Source organism: Oncorhynchus mykiss, chromosome 26 (assembly GCF_057628025.1).
Source record: "Oncorhynchus mykiss isolate SJ-2025 chromosome 26, ASM5762802v1, whole genome shotgun sequence".
In the NCBI taxonomy this organism is placed as follows: Eukaryota; Metazoa; Chordata; class Actinopteri; order Salmoniformes; family Salmonidae; genus Oncorhynchus; species Oncorhynchus mykiss.
This window is the reverse complement of record NC_143047.1, coordinates 1,891,041-1,917,959: the sequence shown is the minus strand read 5'-3', so window position 1 is coordinate 1,917,959 and position 26,919 is coordinate 1,891,041. Positions and strand designations below refer to the sequence as shown.

The following is a 26,919-nucleotide window of genomic DNA, read 5'->3' as shown; positions in this document are numbered from 1 at the left end:
CTGCAGTCCTGTGCAGGTGTTGTTACACGTGGTCTGCCACTGCGAGGACGATCAGCTGTCCGTCTTGTCTCCCTGCAGTCTCCCTGAAGCGCTGTCTTAGGCGTCTCGCAGTACGGACATTGCAATTTATTGCCCTGGCCACATCTGTAGTCCTTATGCCTCCTTGCAGCATGACTAAGGCAAGTTCACGCAGATGAGCAGGGACCCTGGGCATCTTTCTTTTGGTGTTTTTCAGAGTCAGTAGAAAGGCCTCTTTAGTGTCCTAAGTTTTCATAACTCTGACCTTAATTGCCTACCGTCGGCAAGCTGTTAGTGTCTTAGTGTCCACAGGTGCATGTTCATTAATTGTTTATGGTCCATTGAACACGCATGGGAAACAGTGTTTAAACCCTTTACAATGAAGATCTGTGAAGTTATTTGGATTTTTACTAATTGTCTTTGAAAGACAGGGTCCTGAAAAAGGGACTTTTTTTTTGCTGAGTTTATGTGAACAAACATACATTGCCTGTTTTGTTCTGGAATCGTCATGGTCTGTTCCTCTGGTGCATTGATTTATATCTGTAGACAAGTCAACGTGTTTTGAAATGTATTCCAAAGGTGTTACAGGTTCTGAAAACAGAGGCACTACACTACAAAGCTATCTCACGTTCTAGCTGACATGTTTCAGAAACACCTTTAGTGGCCAGTTTGATAATGCTTAATCACATCGTGTACAGATGTATATTAAGTCATTTAGAAAATAAGTTAATGGTTTCCTAAGAACAAGTCTTTTTTCCACTCCCTTACTTTTTTAAATTTGAGAATACACAGAACTGGTAGAACTATTTATGTGAAATGAATTCTGATCAATTCTAAATAAATTATGTAAAATTACCCCAAAATTCCATGATAAAATAATAGAATGACAAACCAAAGAAATATGTATAGCAGCCTAGAGGTAAGTAAATGGTGGTTTCTTCCCTGACTATCGGGGTCTGAATCAGATCACTGTGAGGTATAGCTACCCACTACCGCTCATAGCCACTGCGATAGAGTCAATGCACGGGGCGCGCTTCTTCACTAAACTAGATCTCAGGAACGCTTACAACCTGGTGCGTATCCGAGAGGGAGACAAGTGGAAGAAGGCTTTCAGTACCACCTCTGGGCACTATGAGTACCTCGTCATGCCGTACGGTTTGATGAATGCGCCATCAGTCTTCCAAGCCTTTGTAGACAAGATTTTCAGGGACCTGCACGGTAAGGGTATAGTGGTGTATATTGATGACATTTTGATATACTGCGCTGCACACGCAGAGCATGTGTCCCTGGTGCGCAGAGTTCTTGGTCGCCTGTTGGAGCATGACCTGTATGTCAAGGCTGAGAAATGCCTGTTCTTCCAACAGTCTGTCTCCTTCCTAGGGTATCGCATTTCCACTTCAGGGGTGGAGATGGAGAGTGACCTCACTGTAGCCGTTCGTAAGTGGCAGACTCCCACCACGGTAAAGGGGGTGCAGCGGTTCTTAGGGTTTGCCAACTACTACCGGAGGTGTATCCGGGGTTTTGGTCAGGTGGCGGCTCCCATTACTTTACTGCTGAAGGGGGGCCGGTTGCGTTTGCGGTGGTCAGCTGAAGCAGACAGGGCTTTTAGTCACCTGAGGGCTCTGTTTTCCTCAGCTCCCGTGTTGGCCCATCTGGATCCCTCTTTGCCGTTCGTAGTGGAGGTGGACACGTCTGAGGCTGGGATAGGAGAGGTGCTTTCTCAGTGCTCGGGTATGCCACCTAAGCTCCGCCACTGTGCCTTCTTCTCGAAGCAGCTCAGCCCGGCGGAGCGAAACTATGATGTGGAGCTGTTGGCTGTTGTCAGAGCCTTGAAGGCATGGAGACATTGGCTTGAGGGGGCTAAACACCCTTTTCTCATCTGGACTGACCACCGCAATCTGTAGTACATCCGGGCGGCGAGGAGACTTAACCCTCGCCAGGCAAGGTGAGCCATGGTTTTCACCCGTTTTGTGTGTTTACCCTTTCCTACAGACCAGGCTCTCAGAACGTTAGGGCAGACACATTGTTCCGGCTGTATGACGCAGAGGAGCGGCCCATGGATCCCACTCCCATACTCCCGGCTTCTTGCCTGGTTGCACCGGTAGTGTGGGAGCTAGACACGCTCCCCTCCCGCTCCCCTTCAGTGTCCAGCTGGGCGTCTGTACGTGCTGTTTGCTGTCCGCGACCGGATGATCTATTGGGCCCATATCTCACCCTCCTCTGGTCATCCTGGTATCGGTCGGACGGTGCGCTGTCTTAGTGGGAAGTACTAGGAGCCCAGTGCAAGGCTCCTAGACACCTGCTCAGAGGTAAGTTACAACCCTTACCCGTTCCACAACTGCCATGTTCGCATCTGTCGATGGATTTCCTGACTGATCTTCCTCCTTCACAGGGTAACACCACGATTCTGGTCGTTGTGGAAAGTTTTTCTAAGTCCTGTCGTCTGTTCCCGTTGCCCGGTCTCCCTACGGCCCTACAAACTGCGGAGGCTCTATTTACACACGTCTTCCGGCACTACGGGGTGCCTGAGGATATAGTTTCTGATCGGGGTCCCCAGTTCACGTCGAGGGTCTGGAGTGCGTTCATGGAATGTCTGGGGGTCTCGGTCAGCCTTGGCTCAGGTTTTCACCCCGAGAGTAACAGGCAGGTGGAGAGAGTAAATTAAGATGTGGGTAGGTTTCTGAGGTCTTATTGCCAGGACCGGCCGGGGGAGTGGGCAGAGTTCGTGCCCTGGGCAGAGATGGCCCAGAACTAACCTTTCTCCCTTCCAGTGTGTATTGGGGTATCAGCAGCTTCTGGCACCTTGGCATCAGAGTCAGGCCGGGGCTCCTGCAGTGGACGACTGGTTCCGGCTCGCGGAGGAAACATGGGAGGCCGCCCATGTCCACCTTCAGCGCACCGTACTGCGGCAGAAAGTTGGCGCAGACTGTCACCGCAGTGAGGGTCTGGCTCTCGACCCGAATTCTGCCCTGTCTGTCGCTGGGTCCGTGGTTTGTGGCCTCATTTAAAGTCCTGAGGAGAGTGAACAAGGTATGTTTCAGGTTACAGCTTCCCCCCGATTACCACATCAACCCCTCGTTCCATGTGTCTCTCCTCAGGCCGGTGGTGGCTGGCCCGCTCCAGGAGTCTGAGGTGCGGAATGTTCCTCCGCCCCCTCTGGACATCGAGGGGGCCCCGGCGTACTCCGTTCATTCCATACTGGATTCGAGACGTCGGGCGAGGGGCTTTCAGTACCTCGTGGACTGGGAGGGGTATGGTCAGGAGGAGAGATGCTGGGTTCCAGTGGAGTACGTGTTGGATCCTTGTATGCTGTGATATTTCCACCGTCTCCATCCGGATCGCCCTGCGCCTCGCCCTCCCTGGGTCGCCCCCGAGGTCGGTGCTGACGTGAGGCAGGGAGGGTGGGGTACCGTCACGACTTCCACCGATGTCGGTCCCTCTCCTTGTCAGGTGGTGTTCGGCGGTCAACGTCACTGACCTTATAGCCCTCAGTTTTGTCAGCACTTATTAAATGATTCCGTTTATTCCAAGTTCGTTCTCCTGCGCCTGACTTCCCTGCCACCAGCACGCACCTTTTACAGATTATGTGAAGATTGATTGTTTTTTATAAGATAAGTTTAATGCTAGCTAGCAACTTACCTTGGCTCCTTGCAGCCACAAGGTCATTTTGACACTGCACTCGCGTAACAGGTGGTCAGCTTGCCACCCAGTTTCCTCGTAGATTGCAATGTAATCGGCCATAATCGGCGTACAAAAATTCCGATTTCCGATTATTATGATAACTTGAAATTGGCCATAATTAATCGACCATGTTGATTAATCGGTCAACCTCTAGTAGAGTGTCCAGATGGAAGTCACTCCTCAGTAAAAGGGCCATGACAGCCCGCTTGGAGTTTGCCAAAAGGCACCTAAAGACTCTCAAACCATGAGAAACAAGATTGGTCTGGTCTGGTCTGATGAAATCAAGACCGAACTATTTGATCTGAATGCCAAGCGTCACGTCTGAAGGAAACCTGGCACCATCCCTACGGTGAAACATGGTGGTGTCATCATCATGCTGTGGGGATGTTTTTCAGCGACAGGGACTGGGAGACTAGTCAGGATCGAGGGAAAGATGAACAGAGCAAAGGTACAGAGAGAGATCCTTGATGAAAACCTGCTCCAGAGCTCTCAGGATCTCAGACTGGGGCGAAGGTTCACCTTCCAACAGGACAACGACCCGAAGAACACAGCCAAGATAACGCAGGAGTGGCTTCTGGACAAGTCTCTGAATGTCCTTGAGTGGCCCAACCAGAGCCCTGGACTTGAACCCGATTGATCATCTCTGGAGAGACCTGAAAATAGTGGTGCAGCGACGCTCCCCATCCATCCTGACAGAGTTTGAGAGGATCTACAGAGAAGAATGGGAGGAACTCCCCAAATACAGTTGTGTCAAGCTTGTCGCGTCATATCCAAGAAGACTCAAGGCTGTAATCGCTTCCGAAGGTGCTTCAACAAAGTACTAAGTAAAGGGTCTGAATACTTGTAAATGCAATTTTTCTGCTGTTTTTTATACATTTGCAAACATGTCTAAAAGCCTGTTTTTGCTTCATCATAATTGGGTTTTGTTTGTAGATTGATAAGGCTGTAACTGATCAAAATGTTGAAAGAGTCAAGGGGTCTGAATACTTTCCGAATGCACTGTATATGAGTGCATTCTAAGGGAAAGAATGCCCTCATGCCAGGGAATCTTCTACTCAACCTCAACTACCTCAGTGTGTGTTGTATCACACCTAATCAGATGGCTAACATCTTATTGTTGTGTGTAAGAGAGCACACCAGTCTCTTGAGCAGGAATATATCACTATTGGTCAGTCCAAAATGAACAGTCTGCAGTCACATGCAGTGTTCCATAGGGGTCAGTGTTGGAGCCTTTTTAATCTATATTCTTTGCCAAATCATCCCCTTTTTAATCTATATGCTTGGCCAAATCCTCAGACATTACAACGTTGTTTCCCTGGCAAGGATGGACTGCATGACAAAGAAATCAGTAAATTGTCACCTGTAGTAAGGTGATTTGGTCAAAAGTGTCCAGTCAGCAAATAAGTAAAAAATTACTCATCAGTTACTCCCAACACCAATGTTGTTGAATCTCAACATGCAGCAAGCCACAAGCTTCTTCTCCATGGATGACAAAGTACTGTCTTCCATCTTAACTCTGTAGGCTTTGTGTTCCTACTTAGTACATATGAAAGTGCCCCCAGACAATGTACACGCAACCCATTTCACCAACTTATAAGTCTGCTCTGGAATGTTCGAGCATTTTGTTTCACACTTCAGGAGAAATTTGTCCTGCTGTCTTACCGTATTTCAAATGCACAGAAAGACTTCCAACAGCATCAACCATCAACCAGTGGAAAAATCCTGATGTTCTCCAGGAGCACTTTGTGTTGGTGAAAACAAATAGTTTCAAATGCAGATTGAACAGATACTTGAAGAATGCTGTGAGTGTCCAGAGGGTTTTCCTTTTGTTAGAATTTGACTTTTTCATGGCTTAAAGTCAATTGAAGACTGGGTGGATTATATATATTTTTAAATCAGCGTAAGTGCCAAGCACACGTTAGTTGTCCATTTCATAATGTAAAAACTGCCTCTCTGGCAGTTTCGTTTCAATTAGGTTTTATTAAGAAGCATAAAATCACATGAAGAAGTATACACATCAAATTGTGGGATTCTGTTTTACATATAAGACAGTAATCCTTTATATTTATAAGAAAATGGATACAAAACAACACAAAAATTAAGTGAACTACTGTAACTCAGCAACATTTGCGGGCGACACACTGCATGTGACTGCAATCGAAAAAGTGATACTTTTGAATCATCTGTCAATAGAACATTCTTAGAAGATTCTTGATGATCATCCAGGTGTTTACGGGTGCTTTTTGGAAAACTTTGGTCAACTTTTTTTGCAGAGGAATATTTCTGTTTGTAATAAAGCCCTTTTGTGGGGAAAAACGAATTCTGATTGGCTGTGCCTGGCTCCCCAGTGGGTTGCCCTGGCTCCCAAGTGGGTGCCTATGCCCTCCCAGGCCCATCCGTGGCTGCGCCCCTGCCCGGTCATGTGAAATCCATAGATTAGGGCCAAAGGAATTTATTTCAATTGACTGATTTCCTTATGAACTGTAATTCAGCAAAATCTTTGAAATTGTTTAATGCGTTTATATTTTTGTTCATAATAAATAAATTAAGTAGAAATACATTTTGTAATTTCCAAACTCAGGTTCCCTTTATCTAATTTTAGGTTATGGTTGAAGATCTAATAACATTCAGAATCAAAAATATGCAAAAATAGAGAAAATCAGAAAGTGGGCAAATACTTTTTTACATCAATGAATCTATTGTAGGCCTACATTATTTTAGGCAGCTCCCGTTTTGGATGTGCATAAAACCCCCTTCATGTAGGCTACATGTGTCCATATGCCCATTATGAGATGAGAGATGAGTTGATGCGGGTAACTTTTTTTTTTTTACTGTAGATGTTGATTTCCTTTAACCAATGCTTGTTTACTGTTTCATATGATTGAAAACCAAGCCCTGTGTAGGCTACCCTTATTTTAGGCCTATCATGTCGGTCTCCTTTCTTCAGCTGTCACCAGTAATCACACCTCTAAATATGCGGTGAAATGACCATTATGAAGTGCTCAGTCATTCCCATTAGACAAATATATAACATTAAATTAGACAGCATAACAAGCTTCTAAAGCCCCCCCCCCCAACTACAATAACAAATAGACAAACATTTAGTATTGATACAGTTGTAACATCCATCGAGTGGTGAAACTATACCTGACCTCCAGGAACGTAGGTTTCTGTGTTTTCAATTGCAGTCTAAACCCTGCGATCTGTTCTGAGCTGTCATACGCTTGGCCCCTTCTTACCTTCTACTCCGGCTTAATTCGTCTTTTAACAAACATACGTATCTTCTTCCTCGCCACCCATATTGGTTTTATAGTGCATGAAGAAGAGAGATGGACAGACGGGGTGTTCCTGCTATATGGCAGGATTATGATGACTTGCGGTCTCTGCCTGCTGGGATGTCATGACATTTCAGGGAGTGGAATTACATCTGCGAGGCAGGTCCATTCTTTGCTCTAAGCCCTGCTCGCATGTAATAGCAGGTACCGATTAGCAGGTATAATATGATATTGTTGCCATCTAATGCACATTGAAATGTCATAAATCAACACTGCAGAGCTCTCCCTATCCTCTGCCGTGCCTTGATTGTATTACTGTTCATGATATCTGGAGATGTGCATGTACACCCTGGCCCATCTACTGTTGCTAGCCCCAATTCTGACTTGTGCTCTGATATCTGTTTCACTGATTTCTGCTCTCGTAAAAACCTGGGTTTTCTGCACGTTACACTAGAAGCTTATTACCTAAAATGGAGAAATTGAAGGTGTGCTTTCATAGCTCCAATCCAGATGTTTTGGTCATTTCTGAGACGTGGTTAAGAGAGTGTTTTGAATACTAATGTTAACCTTTCTGGTTATAAACTTTTTCGGCAAGACAGATCTTCCAAAGGTGGGGAGTGACAATCTTTACCAAGGATCACCTTCAGTGCTCGGTTGTCTCCACAAAGTCTGTCCCCAAACAATTTGCTCTGCTGGTTTTAAACATTAAACTTTCAAATAGCTCTTCATTGTCTGTTGCTGGGTGTTATCGTCCTCCATCAACACCGGCCTGTTCCCTACCTGCTTGGACCTTCTTTTTGATACAGTATTTTCAGTGGTAAGCCCCTATAAAGAAAATGAGACTTAAAAACAGGTTCAGCCCCTTGTTTGACTGTGGTCTAACCCCAAGAAGTTCTGGAAAACGGTTAAAGACCTGGAGAATAAACGCTCCTTCTCACAGCTACCCATGTCCCTTAATGTTGATGATGTGGTTGTTTCTGACAAGAAGCACATGGCTGAGCTCTTCACTTCATTAAGTCAGGATTCCACTTCATTAAATCAGGATTCCTATTTGACTCAGCCATGCCTCCTTGCCCGTCCGACATTTCCTTATCTCCCACCCCTTCTAACGCGACTAGCCCCGATTCTCCTCCCTCTTTTCCCCCTGCCCCGCTACAAAGTTTCTCCCTGTAAGTGGTCACAGAGTCCAACGTGCTAAAGGAGCTCCTTAAACTTGACCCCCAAAAAACATCTGGGTAAGATGGTTTCGACCCTTTCTTCTTTAAGTTTGCTGCCCCTATAATCGCCAAGCCTATCTCTGACCTTTTTAACCTGTCTCTCCTTTCTGGGGAGGTTCCCAAAAATGCAGGGCTTGACATTAACCTGTTTATCCACTTGTCCTTCAGATAAGTTGACTGAAAATGTTGTTGTGTTGTTTGATGCAAGAAACCACTTTACAAAATGCATTATTATTATTCCCATACCATTATTACAGAGAATCAGACAAATTATGTTACCCTCTGCCTATTGGCTACGTAGCTTATTCAAACCCCTTATTCAAGTCCCTTTCCTCCACTGACACGGACCAAAAAGGGACACCGTCTTCCAGCTGATGGCAAAACTCGAGTTGCACTGCATTATTTTTGCCTCATGCACAAATCCATGTTGTTACTCCTATGAACAGAGGAAGTGAAATATTCTGAAATGTTTCAATATTAAAAAAGACCCAAGCCACTAATAATAACAACGCAAGCCTATCGATACACATTCCTACTCATTCATTACTGCTGCAGTGCTTGTTGTAGTGCTGAGTGGAAATAGGAAGAATGCAAATTGTTTTATACAAAGTGTTGACAGTGCTCAGTAAGAACTTAAATATGAACTTACTTTTATGCCTGCTACGTTACTACAGACACTGTAATCTGAGCCATCCGGTTGGCCAGCGGTAGGCCTATAGTGCACTTTTTATTTTATTTTTATTTAACCTTTATTTAACTAGGCAAGTCAGTTAAGAACAAATTCTTATTTTCAATGACGGCCTAGGAACAGTGGGTTAACTGCCTGTTCAGGGACAGAATGACAGATTTGTACCTTGTCAGCATGTACCTTCAGACTCATAAAATGGTTCAAAATGACAACATTTTGGGCAGCACATCCTATAGGAGAGCTATTTATTTTGTCTCCCATACAGGGTTTAACCATGCCCAACACTGATATTTGTCACTGACTACTAGCAATGTGTTATTGTGAGAATGGTTATTGAGAGATCTCTTAAGTAAATATATTCACTGTTGCTATTGAATTCATTCCAAAGGGTAGGTTTAGTCCAGTGAAAACACATTGGGAATTCAGCAAACTTCTGGCTGTCTTTCTGAGTGTGTGAATAAAGGTTTAAATCTCATTGATCAACGTATCAACCAAATATTACCCACATTTCCATGTTGAAATGACGTGTGTGCCCAGTGGGCAATGACATAACATTTAGGGGCATTATATTTGCGGCACAAAAAAGGTATTTTAATAGACTTTTTTGTTGCTTTATTTTTATTGATTTATACAATATATGAAATGCTTATGTTTACTTTATAGCATTCCAAATAATAGATACATATCTCTAAAACCTAAAAACATGCCACTGCAACTCTACTCATCACTTTTGGGACAAGACAATTTGCTTGGTCTATGTACTTTAAACAAAGCAAAAACAAAGATTTGCAGTATAAATTATTTGCATTATGTGTTATCATTGGCAAACAGTTCCATATAACATAGACACGGCATGATGTTTAATTATTTTTCCTTTTAAAGTTGTTTTCATGGTTGCAAAAGTAAGGGACGTGTTTGAATGTATCAAATATATAAAAAGCTGTACATATGCAATATCCAGTATTACTAATTTGTTTTGAGTCACGTGCCATGCAAAGTATTGGAAAGTCTTCTTCACCTTTAAGAAAATAAGCAGACAATAAAGCTTATCCTATCTCATCATGTTTCAGCACGAAAATGTTCGTGATTTCAAAATGGAAATAGATTTTACCATAGTCGGTCAAGTGATATTATCAGGCAATATACGGTTATTTAAGACCTGGGGTTCTGTCCCAAATAGCCCCCTATTCCCTATGTAGTGCACTACTTTTGACCAGGGCCCATATGGGATACAACCACAGATATGACTGTGATCAGGTGATATTTAACATTTATATCCCCCAAGAATTTTGTTCTCATTTACATTTTAGCAGATGCTCTTATCCTTGTTCAAGGGCACCTCAACAGATTTTTCACTTTGTCGGCTCGGGGATTCTAACCAGCAATCTTTCTGTTACTGGCCCAACGCTCTAAACGACTAGGCTACTGCTCTTTTCCTACCTCTTCTTTTTAATTGTAAAGCTGCATATACATGTTGTTCCCACAAATCAAATAAGGTGAAGCTTCAGAGAAGGTTGCTTTAATATCTTTATATAGATTGCATCCCAAATGTGACACCCTATTATTCCCTATATAGTGCACTGCTTTTGACCATGGCCCATAGGCCTGTCTCTCTCTCTGTCTGTCTCTATGCCCCTCCCTCTCTCTCTCTTTCTCTCTCTCTCTCTCTCTCTCTCTCTCTGTCTGTCTGTCTCTATGTCCCTCGCTCTTTCTCTCTCTCTGTCTGTCTCTATGTCCCTCCCTCTTTCTCTCTCTCTGTCTGTCTCTATGTCCCTCCCTCTCTCTCTCTCTCTCTCTGTCTGTCTCTATGTCCCTCCCTCTCTCTCTCTCTCTCTCTCTCTCTGTCTGTCTCTATGTCCCTCCCTCTCTCTCTCTCTCTGTCTGTCTCTATGTCCCTCCCTCTCTCTCTCTCTCTGTCTGTCTCTGTCCCTCCTCTCTCTCTGTCTGTCTCTATGTCCCTCCCCCTCTCTCTCTCTCTCTCTCTCTCTCTCTCTCTGCCACACACTACCTGTCTCTATTTTGCTCACTTTAAAAAAAAGTAACACTATTTTAAGGGTCCATAATAAACCATTTGTAAGGCATTTCTAATTGATTTGGCATTTGCAAACTGTTTGTTCACCATTATTTAATCATTACTTGCCTTACGAAACTATTCAGACCGCTTGACTTTTTCCACATTGTGTTACGTTACAGCCTTATTCTAAAATTGATAAACTCATTTTTTTCACCTCATCAATCAATACTTTTTGTTGTTTGTGTCGAACTGCTTTGCTTTATCTTGGTCAGGTCGCAGTTGTAAACGAGAACTTGTTCTCAACTAGCCTACCTGGTTAAAATAAATACACACAGTACCCCATAATGACAAAGCAAAAACAGGTTAGTAGAGATTTTTGCTAATATTCTGCCATTCTTCTCTGCAGATCCTCTCAAGCTCTGTCAGGTTGGATGGGGAGTGTTACTGCACAGCTTTTTTTCAGGTCTCTCTAGAGATGTTCGATCAGGCTTAAGTACGGGCTATGGCTGGGCCACTCAAGAACATTCAGAGACTTGTTCCGAAGCCACTCCTGTGTTCTCCTGGCTGTGTGCTTAGGGTCGATGTCCTGTTGGAAGCGCCCATGTCTCGGCCGGTTCGCCCAGGTGGGACGCCGGGTGGTGCCCCTAGGGGGGGTACTGTCAACACGTCTGCTTGAGGGCCCTAGGCTACCCTGCATCACATACTACTATCATCCATTACGTACACCTGCCTTCCCTCATCACGCACATCAGCGATATTGGACTCACCTGGACTCACTCATAACCCGTTATTACCTCCCCTATATTTGTCAGTTCCCCAGCTCTGTTCGCCGCTTCTGCATTGATTGTCTTTTGTTTGTATAACTAGTTTGCTGACGCTGTTCCTGTCTCGTTCCATGTCCGTGATTTATCAAATGTTTTACTCCCCATACCTGCTTCGTCTCTCCAGCGTCATTCCATGTGACAAATAAGGGTGTAACGTAACAAAATGTTGAAAAATTCAAGGGGTCTGAATACTTTCCGAAGGCACTGTAGCTGAACCAGATTGATGACCAGAGATAGAAATCTGTTGAAAGGGGTAATAGAGATTTTTCAAGAAAATAATGTCTACACGCTGCAGTTTTGAGGAATGCCTGTCAACGTTATTCAAAGTCAAGGTATAATTTGGGTTTCCTTTGGAAATGAATTGTAGATGGTCTAAATTGTAGATGGTGCATACACATGATATTTTAGAGTCAACTCAGGCAGCACGGGATTAGACTAACCAGATTTGTGGAAATCACTGGAATGAGACTGTCCTCATCTGTTTGTTTTCCACTGTTCTTGTGTTGTTTGGGGATACTATTGAGTTAAACACACACACACACACACACACACACACACACACACACACACACACACACACACACACAGACACACACACACACACACACACACACACACACACACACACACAGAGCAAGTAAGTCAAGTAAACCAAACCTCCTCAGTCTATCTTGTCACTATGTTTGGACTGGGCCCTGTCTGTCTATCTGTATGTCTGTGATAGTCTCTGTCATGTTTACTTCGACAAGATCAAAGTTGTTCTTTCCCGAAAGAAGTTGCTCTCCCGCTTTACTTTGTCCTTCTTCAGCCCGTTCCTCTTCCCATTATGAATTAAAAATATGATAAAACAGTGATCTACCCTCTCCTCGCTCCTCTTTTCCCAACACAGGAGTCTCATGTTTGTGGTGTCTGCAGTGTTATAACCACAGAGAATTTACAACTCTACTTATAGACATAAACTCTGGTGTGTGCCAGATTGTGTGTATTTGTGTATTTGTAAATGTGTGTGGACGTGTCTTTGAGAGAAAGAGAGCGAGACCTGGGGCTTTATGCTTTGCACCACATGCTATTTTGGTGGACTCTAAATCAAACAAACTGTTTTTTTAGTTCTGCTAGGTTCTAATTCTCAGAGTAAAAACTCAATGGACACTATGAAAACTCAAACCAAGTTTAATCTTCCCAGAGGTCAATACAGCTGCATTAGACAAAGACATGTTTAGAATAGTTGTGGTATATGTACCCCACTTTGGGTGGAGTCTCCTCCTTCTCGCTAAACATTGTATCTTTATTGCTAGGTAGGGAACTAAGTGATACGGGTAATACACTTTTCTTTCTGACCTGATCTGACCTCTACCCCGTTCATCACTAATCCATGGCTCTCTCCCCTTACCAATGCCTGCTACATGTGATTGTTTTCCCTACTCTCAGTACATTCCAAGCTTAATTGCACCCACCACATGCCTTCCTCTTACAGATAACCATTAACTTCTGGTGTAGCCCCTCGGCTATGTCTCATTACAACTAATGATTAATAACATTTAAAGTTCTGAAATCCAAACCTATCAACTCCTACAACTATTAACCCTTTCCCCTGTAAAGTAGCAAAAGAGGTGACTGATATAATCCTGACCTTCTCTATCATTCATCATTAAACATAGCTGCTCAATATGTAGATATGACAAATACACGTTCACGCACGCACGCACGCACGCACGCACGCACGCACGCACGCACGCACGCACACACACACACACACACACACACACACACACACACACACACAGATTATGATCTAAAAGGCTAAGCTTGTCCTAGATCAACACTCCTGCTCTGAGATACTTTGAATATGGGCGCTGAACTAGGATGAGTGTTGCCTTTTAGATCATAATGAATTTGATTTATATAAAATCAAATCACATTTTACTGGTCACAGATTTTATTGCGGGTGTAGAGAAATGCTTGTGTTCCTAGCTCCAACAGTGCAGTAGTATCTAACAATTCACAACAATACACAAATCTAAAAGTAAATGAATGGAATTATAAATATTAGGATAAGCTATATTGGAGTGGCATTGACAAAATACAGTAGAATAGAATTTGGTAGATACATATGACATGAGTAAAGCAGTATGTAAACATTATTAAAGTGGCCAGTGATTCCATGTCTCTGTATATGACCTTGCCTTCTGGATGGTAGTGCGGTGAACAGGCCGTGGCTTTGGTGGTTGATGTGCTTAATGATATTTTTGGCCTTCCTGTGACATCGGGTGCTTTAGGTGTCCTGGAGGGCAGGAAGTGTGCCCCCGGTGATGCGTTGGGCAGACCGTACCACCCTCTGGAGAGTCCTGCAGTTGCGGGTGGTGCATTTGCCATACCAGGTGGTGATACAGCCCGACATGATGCTCTCATTGTGCATCTGTAAAAGTTTCTGAGGGTCCTCCTGAGGTTGAAGAGGCGCTGTTGTGCCTTCTTTACCACATTGTCTCTGTGGGTGGACCATTCCAGATTGTCAGTGATGTGTATGCTGAGGAACTTGAAGCTTTCCACCTTCACCACTGCGGTCCCATCGATGTGGATGGGGCGTGCTCCCTCTGCTGTTTCCTGAAGTCCACGACCAGCTCCTTTGTTTTACTGATGTTGAGTGAGAGGTAATTTTCCTGGCCCCACTCTGCCAGGGCCCTCACCTCCTCCCTGTAGGCTGTCTCGTCATTGTTGGTAATCAGGCCTACTACTGTTGTATCGTCTGCTAACTTGATGATTGAATTGGAGGCGTGCCTGGCCACACAGTCATGGGTGAACAGAGAGTACAGGAGGGGGCTAAGAACGCATCCTTGTGGGACCCCTGTAATGAGGATCAGCGAAGTGGAGGTGTTGTTTCCTACCTTCACCATCTGGGGTCAGCCCATCAGGAAGTCCAGGATCCAATTGCACAGGGTGGGGTTCAGACCCAGGGCCCCGAGCTTAATAATGGGCTTGGAGTGTACTATGGTGTTGAAGGCTGAGCTATAGTCAATGAAAAGCATTCTGACATAGGTATTCTTCTTGTCCAGATGGGATAGGACAGTACGATGGCGATTGCATCGTCTGTGGATCTATAGGGGCGGTAAGCAAATTGAAGTGGGTTTAGGGTGTCTGTTAAGGTAGAGGCTATGATCCTTGACTAGTCTCTCAAAGCACTTCATGATGACAGAAGTGAGTGCTATGGGGCGATAGTCATTTAGTTCAGTTACCTTTGCTTTCTTGGGTACAGGTACAATGGTGGACATCTTGAAGCAAGTGTGGACAGCAGACTGGGATAGGGAGAGATTGAATGTGTCCGTTAACACTCCAGCCAGCTGGTCTGCGCATGCTCTGAGGATGATGCTAGGCCGCCAGCCCTGTGAGGGTTAACACGCTTAAATGTCTTACTCAATTTGGCCACGGAGAACGAGTCCTTTCGAGTGGGACATGTCGGTGGCATTGTTTTATCCTCAAAGCGGTTGAAGAAGGTGTTTAGCTTGTCTGGGAGCAAGACGTCAGTGTCCGCGACATGGCTGGTTTTCTCTTTGTAATCCATGATTTTCTGTATACCCCGCTACTTACGCCTCGTGTCTGAGCCGTTGAATTGGGACTCCACTTTGTCTCTGTACTGACGATTTGCATGTTTGAATTCCTTACGGAGGGAATAACTATGGTGTTTGTATTCAACCATATTCCCTGTCACCTTACATGGTTAAATGCGGTGGTTCGCATTTTCAGTTTTGCACAAATGCTGCCATTAATCCAGTGTCTAGTTTGGGTAGGTTTCAATAGTCACCGTGGGTACAACATCCTCTATACACTACCTGATGAACTCAGTCACTGTGTTGTGTAAGCATCAATGATATTCTCAGAGGCTACCCGTAACATATCCCAGTCCGCGTGATCAAAACAATCTTGAAGCATGGATTTAGATTGGTCAGACCAGTTTTGAATAAACCTTAGCACGGGTTCTCCCTGTTTGAGTTTCTGCCTATAGGAAGGGAGGAGCAAAATGGAGTCGTGATCTAATATGTCTAAGGCAACCCGGGGGTGTCACGGTCGTCCTCCTCTTCATCTGAAGAGGAGAGGCGAAAAGGATCAGAGGACCAATATGCGGCGTGGTAAGTGTCCATGGTAAATCTTTAATAAAGAAAGACTGAACACTATACAAGAGAGTAACAAAAACAATAGGCCAAATTCGACCGTGAAGCTACAAAATGAGACCTGTGCTGACACAAGCCACTAACATAGACAATCACCCACAAACAAACAGTGCAACCCAGGCTACCTAAGTATGATTCTCAATCAGAGACAACTAATGACACCTGCCTCTGATTGAGAACCATACTAGGCCGAAACATAGAAATGCCCCAAAACATAGAAAAACAACCATAAACTGCCCACCCAACTCACGCCCTGACCATACTAAATAAATACAAAACAAAGGAAATAGGTCAGAACGTGGCAGGGGGAGGGCCTTGAAGGCATCTCAAAAAGGCAGGTAGCTGTGATCTAGTGTTTTTTCTAAGCGAGTACTACAGTCAATGTGTTGATAGAACTTCGGTAGCGTTTTCCTCAAATTTGCTTTGTTAAAATCCTCAGCCACAACGAATGCGGCTTCAGGATATGTGGTTTCCAGTTTGTATAAAGTCCGGTGTAGTTCCTTGAGGGCCGTTGTGGTATCTGTTTGTTGGGTATTATACACAGTTGTGACTATAACCGAAGGAAACTCTCTTGGGAGGTAATACGGTCAGTTGATTGTGAGGTATTCTAGGTCAGGTGAACAAAAGGACTTGAGTTTCTGTATGTTATCATAATCACAACATGAGTAGTTAATCATTAAGCATACACCCCCACCTTTCTGTTTCCCCTATGAACAGGGTGAACCTGATCCTAGATCAGCACTCCTACTCATGTGACACTTGATACATACGGCCCCAGATCTCATCAAAAGGAAACAAACCCAACAGGCAAACAACCTGATGTGATGGAACAAAGATGTGCTCTACATTATCCCGTAAACTCACCTCTCATCAATGTAAACCACTGTTTGTTCTTCATTTGTTGTAAGCTGTAATTTACGGAATGTTATATCCAGCACACGTGTATAGTTTCATTGAGAGCTTAATAAACAATTTGCTACATAGTGCACTACTATTGACCAGAGCGCTATGAGCCCACTGGGCGGAAGGGAGTTTTAGTTTTTAGTAAGCAAATATTCAATGCAGTTCAGCGCAAAAACATGGTAATTAACTGCATTGACCATAATCCATTGCACCTGTTGATTTCCTGCTCAGGGAGAAATGGATACGCCTGCTGTGTTAGGTTATATACACAGATACACAGACCGCATGAGAGAGAGATGTACACAACACAACAACTAGAGGGAGGGATAGAGACAGTTCATGAAAGAAAGCATGCCGTATCTTCTTTGTCGAACTAGTAGAATGATTTCGTCAGACAGCTCTGCAGCGAGCCTAGCTAAATTGAATGACTAAAGAAAGAACAATATGGGGAGTACAGAAATAACGCTGCATGGCTGCTACTGCCTAAGCAGAGATGAGATGATGACTTTATTTTACTTTTATCCAGAGCCGTGCATCCCCCGAAACACAACGCAACCAAGCTGCACTGCTACTTGACACAATGCCCGCTTAACCCGGAAGCGACCGTACATTGCGCCCGGTACACCACAGGAGTCGATGGGACAAACCCTCCCGGCCAAACCCTCCCCTAGCCTAGATAATGCTGGGCCAGTTGTGCGCCGGGCCCGCCTTAGACCACTGCCCGCCTTAGACCACTTAGGCCCTTTTATATTTTATTTAACTAGGCAAGTCAGTTAAGAACAAATTCTTATTTACAATGACGGCCTATACTGGCTAAACCCAGACGACGCTTGGCCAATTGTGCACCTCCCTATGGGACTCCCAATCACGGCCGGTTGTGATACAGCCTGAATTCGAACTAGGGTGTCTGTAGTGTTATTCTCAGAGGCTACCCGGAATATATCCCATTAGTTAAAGGAATGGAAAATTATAAAGTCATCAAATGAAAACTGAGTAATATACAAAATTGAAATATTTTCTTTCATAGTAATTTCCTTTTTTTCTATAGATGTCTACCAATTGTGGACATGACAGAGACAATGGAATATTTTCAATGTTATGGCAATTTAATTGCTTCAAATGCTAGTCCGTTATAGCCTAGTTCGTTAGATTGCCTGCCCCATGTTTGTTAAATATATATAGATATGTTAACCTACATATGTTCAAATATTTAATATCTGTTAGATTGCTGCAAATGGTGCAGCGGTCTAAGGCACTGCATCTCAGTGCTAGAGGCGACACTACAAATCCTGGTTTGATTCCAGGCTGTATCACAACCGGCCGTGATTGGGAGTCCCATAGGATGATTTGTGAATAATGAAAAAGCTTTAGGGAAAAAGCCTCAAATATTTCAAAGCATTCTCAGTAGACCATTTAAAATGCTTTTATTCATAGTTTACTTTTGGTTAATGACCAGGATATTGATTAAGGGGAGGATTTTAATAAAATGTTACGAAATGGGGGGAAACCAATTGTTGTTTTATGTTTCTAAGTTCGAGATTCACAGGCGTAAAAGGCACATCTCTCCTTCCATGTGCACTGTGCCTCATGGCTGGATAGGCTGTGCTTCTGTTTTTACATGACTAACGTGCATTTGACACTTGCGCCTCCTCAGCACCAGCAGAAGAAAAGAGCCAGTCTTCTCATTTAAATTGTGTGTAATTTTTTTATTTATTGATGTTAGTCCATACGTATGTACAGTGGGGCAAAAAAGTATTTAGTGAGCCACCAATTGTGCAAGTTCTCCTACTTATAAAGATGAGAGAGGCCTGTAATTTTCATCATAGGTACACTTCAACTATGACATTGTAGGATTTTGAATGAATTTATTAGCAAATTATGGTGGAAAATAAATATTTGGTCACCTACAAACAAGCAAGATTTCTGGCTCTCACAGACCTGTAACTTATTTTTTAAGAGGCTCCTCTGTCCCTCACTCGTTACCTGTATTGATGGCACCTGTTTGAACTTGTTATCAGTATAAAAGACACCTCAAACAGTCACACTCCAAACTCCACTATGGCCAAGTCCAAAGAGCTGTCAAAGGACACCAGAAACAAAATTGTAGACCTGCACCAGGCTGGGAAGACTGAATCTACAATAGGTAAGCAGCTTGGTTTGAAGAAATCAGCTGTGGGAGCAATTATTAGGAAATGGAAGACATACAAGACCACTGATAATCTCCCTCGATCTGGGGCTCCACGCAAGATCTCACCCCGTGGGGTCAAAATGATCGCAAGAACGGTGAGCAAAAATCCCAGAACCACACTGGGGGACCTAGTGAATGACCTGCAGAGAGCTGGGACCAAAGTAACAAAGCCTGCCATCAGTAACACACTATGCCGCCAGGGACTCAAATCCTGCAGTGCCAGACGTGTCCCCCTGCTTAAGCCAGTACATGTCCAGGCCCGTCTGAAGTTTGCTAGAGAGCATTTGGATGATCCAGAAGAAGATTGGGAGAATGTCATATGTTCAGATGAAACCAAAATATAACTTTTTGGTAAAAACTCAACTTGTCATGTTTGGAGGACAAAGAATGCTGAGTTGCATCCAAAGAACACCATACCTACTGTGAAGCATGGGGGTGGAAACATCATGCTTTGGGGCTGTTTTTCTGCAAAGGGACCAGGACGACTGATCCGTGTAAAGGAAAGAATGAATGGGGCCATGTATCGTGAGATTTTCAGTGAAAACCTCCTTCCATCAGCAAGGGCATTGAAGATGAAACGTGGCTGGGTCTTTCAGCATGACAATGATCCCAAACACACCGACCGGGCAACAAAGGAGTGGCTTCGTAAGAAGCATTTCAAGGTCCTGGAGTGGCCTAGCCAGTCTCCAGATCTCAACCCCATAGAAAATCTTTGGAGGGAGTTGAAAGTTCGTGTTGCCCAGCAACAGCCCCAAAACATCACTGCTCTAAAGGAGATCTGCATGGAGGAATGGGCCAAAATACCAGCAACAGTGTGTGAAAACCTGGTGAAGACTTACAGAAAACGTTTGCCGTAAAAGGGTATATAACTAAGTATTGAGATAAACTTCTGTCGTTGACCAAATACTTATTTTCCAACATAATTTGCAAATAAATTCATAAAAAAATCCCACAATGTGATTTTCTGGATTTTTTTTCTCATTTTGTCTTTCATAGTTGAAGTGTACCTATGATGAAAATGTAAGGCCTCTCTCATCTTTTTAAGTGGGAGAACTTGCACAATTCGTGGCTGACTAAATACTTTTTTGCCCCACTGTATTTCAGTAGTTAGGTTTCCATCCAGTTTGCGACATCAGTGGCAGTTCTAGCTTGTATGGCTCCCTGGGCGAACCCCCTCCTCAGCGCCATTCTGTACGAACTGTAAGTTTTTTTGTAACAAAACAATAGAAAATCATAACATTTAAAACTATATTAATATAAAAATATATACAGAAATAAGACTCATAAATATCAAAAAGAAGTAACAAAGACAAATAGAATCAAATTTGGCACTCGAGCATCAATACATTACCCATCCCCCAACACTGTAAACCAAGAGTCAAGACTAAACCAATTCACCTTGGTGGTGTGTCGACTGGTTTTCTAGTATTCTTAACAATTTCGGACACAAACCAGAAAAAAATTCAACACATATCAATCAATAAATCAAATGTATTTATAAAGCCCTTCTTACATCAGCTGATATATCAAAGTGATGTTCAGAAACCCAGACTAAACCCCCAAACAGCAAGCAATGCAGGTGTAGAAGCACGGTGGCTAGGAAAAACTCCCTAGAAAGGCCAGAACCTAGGAAGAAACAGAGAGAGGAACCAGGCACTGAGGGGTGGCCAGTCCTCTTTTGACTGTGCCGGGGGGAGATTATAACAGAACATGGACAAGATGTTCAAATGTTCATAGATGACCAGCAGGGTCAAATAATAATAATGACAGTGGTTGTCGAGGGTGCAACATGTCAGCACCTCAGAAGTAAATGTCAGTTGGCTTTTCATAGCCGATCATTCAGAGTATATCTACCGCTCCTGCTGTCTCTAGAGAGTTGAAACCAGCAGGTCTGGGACAGGTAGCACGTCCAGTGAATAGGTCAGGGTTCCATAGCCGCAGGCAGAACAGTTGAAACTGGAGCAGCAGCACGGCCAGGTGGACTGGGGACAGCAAGGAGTCATCATGCCAGGTAGTCCTGAGGCATGGTCCTAGGGCTCAGGTCCTCCAAGAGAAAGAGAGAGACTTAAAGAGAGCATACTTAAATTCACACAGGACACTGGATAAGACAGGAGAAATACTCCAGATAGAACAGACTGACCCTAGCCCCCCGACAAATAAACAAATGCAGCATAAATACTTGAGGCTGAGACCGGAGGGGTCGGGAGGCACTGTGGCCACATCCAACGATACAGGGACAATCAGGCAGGATATAACCCACCCACTTTGCCAAAGCACAGGCCCCTTCAACCACCAAGTGGAGCCTTGAGGAACACCAGCATTTACAGTTGATTTGTGAGAGGACAAAGCATCCACAGGGACAAACTGATGTCTTTCCGACAGATAAGATCTAAACCAGGCCAGAACTTGGTCCGTTTTAGGACCACTATACTTGGTCCGTGTAGACCCATTTAATCTGTGTAGACCAGTTTTTAATCTCTCCAAAATAATGTGGTGATCGATGGTATCAAAAGCAGCACTAAGGTCTAGGAGCACGAGGACAGATGCAGAGCCTCGGTCTGACGCCATTAAAAGGTAATTTACCACCTTCACGAGTGCAGTCTCAGTGAAGATATCGGCCAATAGTTTTTTTTATTTTTTATTGGTCAAGGTTTGGCTTTTTAAAGAGAGGCTTTATTACTGCCACTTTTAGAGTTTGGTACACATCTGATGGATAGTGAGCCGTTTATTATGTTCAACATAGGAGGGCCAAGCACAGGAAGCAGCTCTTTCAGTAGTTTATTTGGAATAGGGTCCAGTATGCAGCTTGACGGTTTAGAGGCAATGATTATTTTCATCAATGTGTCAAGAGATATAGTACTAAAACACTTGAGTATCTCCCTTAATCCTAGGTCCTGGCAGTGTTGTGCAGACTCAGGAAAACTGAGCTTTGGAGGAATACGCAGATTTAAAGAGGAGTCCGTAATTAGCTTTCTAATGGTCATGAAAGCCATCCTCTCTTGGGGAATGCTGCTTTTTAGATAGTTTTGCGACAGTATCAAAAATACATTAAGTTGGAAAAATAGGATGATCGAGCAGCAGTGAGGGCTCTTCAGTACTGCACGGTACTGTCTTTCCAAGCTAGTCGGAAGACTTCCAGTTTGGTGTGGTGCCATTTCCGTTCCAATTTCCTGGAAGCTTGCTTCAGAGCTTGGGTATTTTCTGTATACCAGGGAGCTATTTTCTTATGACAAATGTTTTTAGTTTTTAGGGGTGCAACTGCATCTAGGGTATTGCGCAAGGTTAAATTGAGTTACTCAGTTAAGTGGTTAACTGATTTTTGTCCTCTGACGTCCATGAGTAGGCAGATGGAGTCTGGAAGGGCATCTAGGAATCTTTGGGTTGTCCAAGAATTTATAGCACAACTTTTGATGATCCTTGGATGGAGTCTGAGCATATTTTTTGTTGCGACTGCAAATGTGGTCCGATATGGTGGTCGGATAGTCCAGGATTATGAGGAAAAACATTAAGATCCACAACATTTGTTCCATGGGACAAAACTAGGTCCAGGGTATGACTGTGGCTGTGAGTAGGTCCGGAGACATGTTGGGCAAACCCCACTGAGTCGATGATGGCTTCGAAATCCTTTTGGAGTGGGTCTGTGGACTTCTCCATGTGAATATTAGTCACCAATAATGTGAATATTATCTGCCATGACTACAAGGTCCGATAGGAATTCAGGTTAAAGTGAGGAATGCTGTATATGACCCAGGAGGCCTGTAAACAGTAGCTATACAAATGTATTGAGTAGGCTGCATAGATTTCATGACTAGAAGCTCAAAAGACGAAAACTTTATTTTTGTTGTAAATTTAAATTTGCTATCATAAATGTTAGCAACACCTCCGCCTTTGCGGGATGCGCGGGGGATATGGTCACTAGTGTAACCAGGAGGTGAGGCCTCATTTAACACAGTAAATTCATCAGGCTTAAGCCATGTTTCAGTCAGGCCAATCACATCAACATTTTGATCAGTGATTAGTTCATTGACTATAACTGCCTTGGAAGTGAGAGATCTAACATTAAGTAGCTCTATTTTGAGATGTGAGGTATCACAATCTCTTTCAATAATGGCAGGAATGGAGGAGGTCTTTATTCCATTGAGACTGCTAAGGCGAACACTGCCATGTCTAGTTTTGACCAAACTAAGTCGAGGCACAGACACGGTCTCAATGTGGATAGCTGAGCTGACTACACTGACTGTGCTAGTGGTAGACTCCACTAAGCTGGCAGGCTGGCTAACCGCCTGCTGCTTGGCCTGCACCCTATCTCATTGTGGAGCTTGTGGAGTTAGAGCCCTGTCTATGTTTGTAGATAAGATGAGAGCACCCCTCCAGCTAGGATGGAGTCTGTCACTCCTCAACAGGCCAGGCTTGGTCCTGTTTGTGGGTCAGTCTCAGAAAGAGGGCCAATTATTTACAAATTCTATCTTTTGGGAGGGGCAGAAAACCGTTTTGAACCAGCAATTGAGTTGTGAGACTGCTGTAGAGCTCATCACTCCCCTTAACTGGGAGGGGGCCAGAGAAAATTACTTGATGCCGACACATCTTTCTAGCTGATTTACACGCTGAAGCTATGTTGCGCTTGGTGACCTCTGACGATTTCATAGTAACATTGTTGGTGCCAACGTGGATAACAATATCCCTATAATCTCCAGTTTTAGCTTTAGCCAGCACCATCTTCAGATTAGCCTTAATGTCGGTAGCCCTGCACCCTGGTAAACAGTGTATGATTGCTGGATGATTCTTTTTAAGTCTAATACTGCGGGTAATGGAGTTGCCAATGACTAGGGTTTTCAATTTGTCAGAGCTAATGGTGGGAGGCTTCGGCGTCTCAGACCCCGTAACGGGAGGAGTAGAGACCATAGACGTCTCAGCCTCTGACTCCGACTCGCTGTTGGCGACTAGCTGTCTGTGAATTATAAATTCACAGTGTTATGAATAAATTGTGGTTTATTTGGTAGCATATCATACTGATTTTACTAATTGCATTAGTACTGTACAAAGTTAGAGGTGCGCTATTTGATAGATTCCCCCGCTCCCCCTACCTCAGTATTCTAGTGGGGAGACCTGAGGTCAACCTACCCCGCCCCCCTCGCCATCATGTACTTCTTAGTGGGAGACCTTCCCAGGCAGTAGCCTGCCTAGCTCACAAACTAGAATCAGAGTGCCCACTCCGACAAGGTTAATTTAGCCACAGTCCCACATAGTCACATGATGTCATTGACGTGACATGCAAATGAGCAATAGAAAACCGTTTGCGCAAATGTCACCGTTACAATTTTTGTGGTGCCGGTTCCCCATGCCGCTCCCGGCAAGATGCCGCCCTGGGCGGCTGCCCATGTTGCCTAATACCTAAATTCGCCAATGGGCGACATATTCTAAAATAAAAACAAAATGCACATTTTCCCACCAGAGATATATTCTCATCAAATTGACTGTTGCAGATATAAAGCTGTGCGCTATGACATAATGCACATAAAAATACCTTTTGCAGTTAAATTCCTGAATAAAAAAAATACAAGTTAAATGGGTTTCCATCGCATTTTCAACTCTACTGATGGTTTTGTCACCAAATATTGTGGTATATAGCGAGTGTGCCCACTTTGGTATTGACACGTGTGCTCTTGCCAACAGCTCACAGATACTGTATAGTCTACATGAGATTATTATGGACAAAAGAGCGAGTTTATTTTTATTTGTCAAATGGGCAGCCTAGTGTTCAGTGATCATGTCACCAGAATAAGACCCTTGATATTTTTCGAAAAAGAACATCAAGCTCATTTCACCACCCTGTGAAATGTGTCATCATTTATTTAGTCGTAGCCTAAAAAAACTGCATGCGTGACCTGAACTTTACTTCGATATGATTGTTATTATATCAATATTTGCGCATAAAAGTATTTCCACCGACATTTCAAGCATCAATGAATTTAGTTTTGTCGACATTTAATTTACCGACAAATGTTCTGTTTCCACCAAGCCTGTCGTGAATTTTTTAAATCAGAAATATACTTTACTCGCATAAAAAGGTTGGATGGAAACCTGGTTAGTGACTATGACTGCCATGTGGGTATACTGTATAAAAATTATGGGCATTCATGATTCTTTCTCCCTCCATTCTTCTTCAGCGTTCAAGCTGTCGATGGGCAAACAGGAGGCTTTTGAGATCTTCAGGAGAGACCATGAAGACCGGCTGACCATCGAGGACAACAAGGCCCTGCTCAAACAGAGGTCAGAGGGCAAGGGGAGGCCTTATTGGGAACTTCGATTTCAGTTTACCAGTTGTTCCTAGTTTTTAATCTGAAAGTTTGCTACGGTTGATAAACCCTGAAAATAGATCGATAGCACTTGAACAGACTTTGAACTTATCCTATGTGCATAGAAATTGATAGTAACTTTATTTGTCCTAGTGTGAACTGAGGTGTACCTCTGTGAAACGTGTGAAATATTTTGAGTGTACCAGGATAACAGTAACCAAACTAATTTGCATAATGTTGCTGGGTAGCGTGCTCAAGGACAGTTTAGGTCTGTACAAAACAGAGCAATATGCTTTTGGAGATGTTTTGCTGTCTGTCCACTCTGTTTGGGGTCACTGGGTCAGGATATACTCCCCTCCATATGTATTTTGACAGTGAAGCTAACATTTTTATTTTGACTCTATACTTCAGCATTTTATATTTGAGATGTATCAAATTAGTCAATAGTACAGAATGTCACCTTTAATTTAAGGGTATTTTCATACAAATCTGTTTTACGATTTAGAAATGAAAGCACTTTATGTATCTAGCCCCCCATTTGAAAAGTTCGAAGTGTTTGGACAAATTGACTTATAGTGTATCAAAGTAGTCAAAAGTGTAGTATTTGGTCCCATAGTTCTTGCAAGCTTGTGACCATATGAAATTGACCAAATTAAACATTTGCTCTCAAATCCAAAATTATGCATAGAGACAAATGTAAACGTTTTGCTTCACTGTCTAAATACAGGGGAAGTGTACATGAGTTCACTCATCTTGTTGATAGACAAGGACACTGAATAGTCGGCCCATACCCCCAACGGCATATCTTTTAGTTTTTCATTTTCTCTCCTCGCCGATCCCCCATTTTTGGTACAGACATGAATTGAAGGGGAGCGGAGCTCTGTTAAATGTGATGGTAATGGCTTTCTGTGTCAATCCCTTCACAAGCACATTCTCTCACATATAGTCACACTCACAGACACACACGTTTGTTTTACTGTCCTTGTGGGGACCAAACAATTGATTACCATTCAAAATCATTTTTTTCCTAACCCCTAACACTAAGCCTAACTCTTATCCTAAACCCTAACCTTAACCCCAAACCTAACCTTAACCGGAGACCCCAACTCCTAAACCCTAACCCTAATTGTAACCCTAACCCTAATAGTAACCCTAACCCTAAACTAGACTTTTTCCTTGTAGGGACCGGCGAAATGTCCCCACTTTGTTTTACTATCCTTATGAGGACTTCTCATGAACTGTCCCTTTAACCTGACATGGCTCAGGTACAGAAAGAGAAACAGGGTTTTGCATGAAATTTTTGCCTACTGATATCTTTGTTTCTATGTAGGTTTGCTGAGGCTAAAGCATATGGGGAGGAGGTGAACGAAGCCAGAAACGGAGTCAGTAAGTTACATACGAGCACCAAATGCTAGCATAACCTTATAGCCACTCATTACAATATTATTCTTGTAAGTCATGACTCACCGCATACAAATTCGATGTATACGTACACTAAATATATATACAAAGTATGGACACCCCTTCAAATTATAGGATTCGGCTATTTCAGCTACACCCGTTGCTGACAGGTATTTAAAATCGAGCACACTGCCATGCAATCGCCATAGACAAACATTGGCAGTAAAAATGGCCCTACTGACGAGCTCAGT

The 26,919-nt window shown here is 43.5% G+C and overlaps 1 protein-coding gene across 1 annotated transcript in view; it reads left to right on the top strand.

Moving 5' to 3' along the window:
• The window catches only part of kif6 (kinesin family member 6), a 217,028-nt gene that overhangs the window by 125,719 nt on the left and 64,390 nt on the right, over positions 1 to 26,919 (top strand). Inside the window, exons 14-15 of the mRNA XM_021585670.3 lie at positions 25,139 to 25,241; positions 26,598 to 26,653. Coding sequence (XP_021441345.2) covers positions 25,139 to 25,241; positions 26,598 to 26,653 — 159 coding nt within the window. The remainder of the gene's footprint in view (positions 1 to 25,138; positions 25,242 to 26,597; positions 26,654 to 26,919) is intronic.